This window comes from Stegastes partitus, unplaced genomic scaffold, assembly GCF_000690725.1.
Source record: "Stegastes partitus isolate 25-593 unplaced genomic scaffold, Stegastes_partitus-1.0.2 Scaffold562, whole genome shotgun sequence".
NCBI classification, from domain to species: domain Eukaryota; kingdom Metazoa; phylum Chordata; class Actinopteri; family Pomacentridae; genus Stegastes; species Stegastes partitus.
Window position 1 is genome coordinate 358057 of NW_007578293.1, and position 6000 is coordinate 364056.

General features: G+C 41.5%; 1 protein-coding gene across 1 annotated transcript in view; it reads left to right on the forward strand.

Annotated features, from left to right (window-relative positions):
* The window catches only part of LOC103362203 (serine/arginine repetitive matrix protein 2-like), a 70232-nt gene that overhangs the window by 36290 nt on the left and 27942 nt on the right, over positions 1 to 6000 (forward strand). Inside the window, exons 5-6 of the mRNA XM_008288494.1 lie at positions 2005 to 2183; positions 3839 to 3951. Of these exons, the coding sequence (XP_008286716.1) occupies positions 2005 to 2183; positions 3839 to 3951 (292 nt within the window). The remainder of the gene's footprint in view (positions 1 to 2004; positions 2184 to 3838; positions 3952 to 6000) is intronic.

A 6000-nucleotide genomic window follows, 5' to 3' on the forward strand; every position in this document is an offset into this window, starting at 1 on the left:
GAGTGTAAATCCACTTCAGAGGTGGCAGTAAATACCGTTTTTGTTTGTTTGTTTACAGTTTTTTACAAACTAAATATACTAAAGTTCAGTTTTGTTCATCAACACTGTAGAAAAAATGATGTTCTTTGATTGTTTTTTGACTTTTAACAATTTACTGTTATTTTACAGATATTACTTGTTTTGTTAAATTGCAGATGTAGTAAAATCACAGAAAGAAAAAAGTAACTTAGATGTTGAAAACAATCCAAAAAATACCCCAAATTTAAATATATCCAAATCAATAGGTGCTGGAGGTGTTTTTATAAACGTGGCTTCCCTCAGGATGAAACGTAGAACAGTAAATTAAACCATTTATGCCAAATAGTTCATGTTAGCGGTGCAATGATGTGTCGTTATGTAACTTGGCTTTGGTGACGCGGTTCAGTGTGTTTTTTGTGCAGCATAAAAAACACACAAAACACACAAAATAACGTCTTTATTATTTATTTTGGAAAATGTAGAAACGAGTCTGTTGGTCTTTGGCCGTAATTCTTACTCATAATGTAAAAACTGTCAGTAAGACTCCGATCTGTCGAGGATAAACTAGTAAACCAAACATCACAACAACACTTGTAGAATAAATGATCCATTAAAGGCAGCAGCTGCATGAAGCAACACAACCTTTCTCCAGCATCGACTGCAAGCTTCATGCTAACGTTCAGCGTGAGTTAGCACAACCTTAAAGGCTAGCCTGATTAGCCTGCTAGCGCTGATAGACAACGACTACACCAATGTGTTACAGCTGGAACTAGCGTTTACACGTTGAAACACAAAGACTGAACCTCCTGGCTGTGATTGTGTGGCCCACAGGGCATCTTGTCCTGCTGCTGAACACGTGTATCAGTGCTGGATTGCTGTTACTAGGACGATGAAGCCTATCAGGCTTTCTCTCCGACACATTGTAGAAAACGTCACCGTGTTTTAATCTGCTGCTCCATAAACATGAGATCCAGCTGCAGCGCCGCGACCGTCTGCACACCAACGCGGACAGTAGATTGTGTAGCGAGTCTTTGTGTTGGCAGCTTGCAGATCCCCTCCTGAGTAAATATGGAGAGCTGCTGATAACATTCATTTGTGTATGACAAGGACACATTCACACACACAGAGTCGGCCTGCGACGGAACGATAACTTGTGCTGTTGCTGCAACACCAACACTGTGGTGCTGCTCGCTGAGTGGGGTTCTGACTTAGCGGGACAGTTTCACACCGTCTTATGTCACGTTTACGACTTCATGAAGCCACATCAGAAAGTTCTTGTTCATGGAGAACCAAGAACTACAGAATAGAATATATAAATACTTTGTTAATCCCTGAGGGGACGTTTGGTTGTTACAGCAGGAGGAGTGCAGTTACCATAAATACAGATAAATATGCAAAAATAGGCATCAAGTAAAATAAACAATAAGAAAATATAAAATGCAAAATAAGCGTAATGTACACTCTAAATTAAAAATGCACTGTTGACTATGTGGCAACTATAAATAAAAGATTTACAGATGTTCATTCAATCTGACTTTTGTATGTTTATTATTATTTAGACTACAATAGAATAAAGTTTTATTGGCATTTGCACGGGTGCATTGCAGTGCAGGTAGACTGGGATTCTTGTTGGTATTCACTAGTCAGCTTTATATACAGAAAAAAGAAATAAAATAAAAGATAAAATAGAATAAAAGTAAGAAAGGAAGAGCAGCAGTACTACAAAAGAAAGATACAAATATTTATTATACAAATAAAATAAACACACAAAAATAAAACAAGTACACATTATAAAAAATATATAAATATGGAATAATAAATACAAAAATTCTATTTTCATGCTGTACTTAGACTTTAAAATGTTATTTTTTAATTGTAAATACCAACAAGTTTGCAGCTCATTTCTTCAAACAGCCTGATGTGCACATTAGTGTCCGTATTGTTTCTGTGATCTAACATATAATAAAATATCTCATCCACCTGCAGACCCGGTTCCCGGTCCCGTCAGCGTCCTGACCCGGGTGATGCGTCTGGCCCAGCGCTACCTGTTGGACCCGATGAGCCGACAGAAGAGTTCTCAGACACCAGCCAGAACCCGACACCAGAGTCCTGCAGGAGGTCGAGCGTCCAGGAGTCGGACTTCGGCTTCGTTACCCAAAACTCAGGTAGAACTTCAGAACTTCAAACATTTAATCCACAGTTTGAATCTTTGGAGAGAAAATCTAGATACCACATGTTCTGTAGCGGTGCTGATTCTGGTTCTGGTTCTGTACTGTTCTTGACAGGACAATTATTACCAGGTTCAGATTTACAGCAAACTGAATAAACCAAAGTTCAGTTTCGATCATTAACGCTGTAAAAGAAAAATTATGTTCTGTGATTGTTTATTAGCTGTAATCTTTGGAACAATTTACTGTTATTTCACAGATATGACCTGTTTATGGAACTGCTGATTAAAAAATCACAGAAAAAAATAGTAAATTAGATGTTAAAAACATTTAAAGAGAAAAGGCCAAAAACTGTAAATATATCCAAATAAATATAAATAAGAAAATGTGAGTTTTTGCAGATGTTTATATGTTGTTTTATGATGTGTGACAGTAAAATTTATAGTAATTGTACTGACTTTAACGTACTTAAATCAGCCAAAAATATTCATTTACAGATATTTACCATAATTAGTAAATATTGTTTTTAACTGTTTGTTTGACAGAGTTTCCCTGTTTTGGTAAATTACAGACGATATCTCATAAAATCTCAGGTTAGATGTTAACTCTAAAAACAGCCTAAAAGAAGAGAAGATGTCAAACATGTTCTTTTACAATGTGCGACTGTAAAATGACTGAAATCAGCTTTTTTTAAACAGATATTTATTTTGACAGTTTCTGGACAGTATCCCACTGCTGTTTCTGTGTCCTGCCACCTTTACAGCCAGATGTCCATCAGGTTTTTTTTTACTGATTAACATATATATCTGTCCTGTAAATGTGTTTGTGTCGTGTTTTTGCTCGTTGTCATCTCCACCAGGGGAGTTGTGCTCTTCAGATATGTCCTCCTGTGGCGCTGCAGGTCTGTTTTCTAAAGCAGAAACGTTTCCCCCCGTTTGCTCTGCGTTACATCACAGCTGCTGTCGGTTACAAATGACTGACGGACCTGATTGGATCGTTGGGACTCGTTACTGGACAGGAAGGCATCTTGTTCCATGTGCTGGCTGGAAGCAGCCTGATGGAGACGTTTCCTCCCTCACCCTCCTGCCCTCTACCTCTCTGAACTCACCCTCCTGCCCTCTGAACTCACCCTCCTGCCCTCTGCCTCTGAACTCACCCTCCTGCCCTCTGAACTCACCCTCCTGCCCTCTGCCTCTGAACTCACCCTCCTGCCCTCTGAACTCACCCTCCTGCCCTCTACCTCTCTGAACTCACCCTCCTGCCTCTCTGAACTCACCCTCCTGCCCTCATGCTGTTCTCCTCGTCCGTCTCTTTCCCGCCGTTTCCGGATTGTTTGCTCTGTTTCGTTTGCAGCATCGGTGTGATCTTTCCAGAACGTCTTCTCACATGTAATGAGACTCTAGCGAGTGATTGGATGAAGTCCTCTCAGGTGCAGCCAACAGACGCTGGGCTGCATCCAGACAGTAATTAAAGCACATTCTTCAGAATAAACCTCGTTGGTTCTGGTTAACCACACGGGCTGATGAGGACGGAAACGGTGACTCAGGAGGGGAACCGGGCCACGCCTCCTCGCCGCGATGGAACACTCCATCATCTGCTTCCTGGTCAGATAATGCTCCGCTCCTTTATCTTCCTCTTGTTTGTTGTTTCAGGTCAGGTCGAGGAGGCGGAGCCAGCAGCGAGGCGGCGCCCTCCAGCCAATGGGGCAGCAGGCCGGCGGTGATGTCACAGCGAGGGACGCGGCTGGTTGTGGAAAAACCGAAAGGTGAGGACGGAGTTTAAACGCAGCGAAGCAAAACATGACAAACCTGCACTCAGTCACGTCAACGGCTCCCAGAGAAGGGATTTGTTCACACCTGAACACACACAGGATCCTCTGGGTTCTCAAAGCTCCGTCTTCATTGGATTCTGTGGTTTTTATAGACTTGGAGGTGTGAAACTAATCGCTCACCTAATTATTAAATTCACAATAAAGCAGCGCTCGTTTACAGATTTTATTGTTTCTGTTGTCAGACATCACTGCTAGGTGGCTCGGTGGTTAGCACCGTTAGCACCGTTAGCTAGAAGGTCGTCAGTTCACGTCCCAGTGAGGACACCCGGGATCTTTCTGCGTGGAGTCTCCATGTTCTCCCCGTGCAGCGTGGGTTCTCTCCGGGTTCTCCGACTTCCTCCCACAGTCCAGAAACATGCTGAGGTTAATTGGTGATTGTAAATTGTCCGTAGGTGTGAATGTGAGTGTGCTTGGTTGTCTGTCTCTAAGTGTAGCCCTGTGATAGACTGGTTACCTGTCCAGGTGAACCTGCCTTCACCCTGAGTCAGCTGGGATAGACTCCAGCCCCCCATAGTGAGGATTAAGGTGTAGAGATGATGGATGGATGTTGTCAGACAGCAGAACGAGGATGAAACTCGCTCAGACGACACGTTAACCTGCAAAATACAGATTTTATAACGTCTGGCCAAACACAGGCGTTGAAAGCTTGGCTGGATTTAAAGCTGCAGACGCTGAAACAACCTGTTTATGACAGAAGTAGAACCAGGAGTTAATCAGTCGTGGAGAAACAAACAATATTTGTGTTATTTTGAGCTGAAAATTAGAAGAAATATTCTGCAAACATGTGAGACTTTGATTAATTTGCTGAAAACACAGACGATATTTAATGCACATGTTTGCAAGTTCCTGCTGTTAGTCTGTTTTCCCACAAATCTTTGAATATTAGGGGGAAATAAATAAATAATAAACATTGTAGAACCACAGTAAAAATAAAATAAAAATCACAGTCAAGTGTTTTATTTTAGTGAATATCAATGCTTAGTCGTCGTGTTTTACTGTTTTTAGTCGCGACCAGAAGATCAAATGTAAGAAATTTTATTTATCAAGACACAAGAATGAAAAACACAAACAAGTAAATTAATTTATGCACATGAATAAATATTAATAAAGATTATTTTACCTTCATATACAAAAAGAAAACAAGTAAAATAACATTTGATGTAAAATGACCTCATCAATAAGATGTTGAACTTCGTAGAAACGATGACAGTGCTGCGTTATTATGGGTTATCATGGGATGTTTATAATGCAGTTTGTTCATGCAGCCAAACTTTGTGTTTTCACTGCGATTTGCATCTGATGCGACACGATGGATCATTCTGTTGGATAAATGTGTTACTGGTTGGATGAAGGTTTATCTCTGCTTCAGGTTTGTGCCTCGTAGACCAACAGGAAACCTTTCTGAAGCTAAACCTTTACCTTTTATGCTCCTTTTGTTTGCCCAAATTCATACCCGTCTTCCTCATAATCACGTCTTCTTTTCAGCTCCCCAGTCGGGTCTTTGCTTCCCAGAGTCCCGTACCGTTCCCCCTGCAGCCGTCTGCGCTCTGAGACGCCCTTTGCATGATTCAGTAACAAATTGGAATCTGAGATTGCGCCTTTGTCCCGAGGCTCTCTGTCGCTCATTCAGGCTGCAGAGGACGAGACAGTTTTACGGCTGGATGTGCACAAACTTATTTCACCTGCACTTTATTGGGATTATTCCTTTCTTCAGGGAGTTGGCTGCTGGCGCGTCAGAGAAGTTCCCACGCATTCCTCTAAGTGTGTTTATGCAGATAAATCATCCTGCACATGTATGAAATGATTAACACACACACGTCTGTTCATAAAAGTTCAGAAGTTGTTGTTTTTTAATGTGTTAATATTCAGAGAACTGGCAGGAAGGAGCAGGAGGTCGTGCTGCTGTCCAGGCTCGGTTCTAAAGCTCTGCAGCGGGCTTATAGTCAACTATAGCTGAGGTGGCTCAGTGGTTAGCATTGTCGC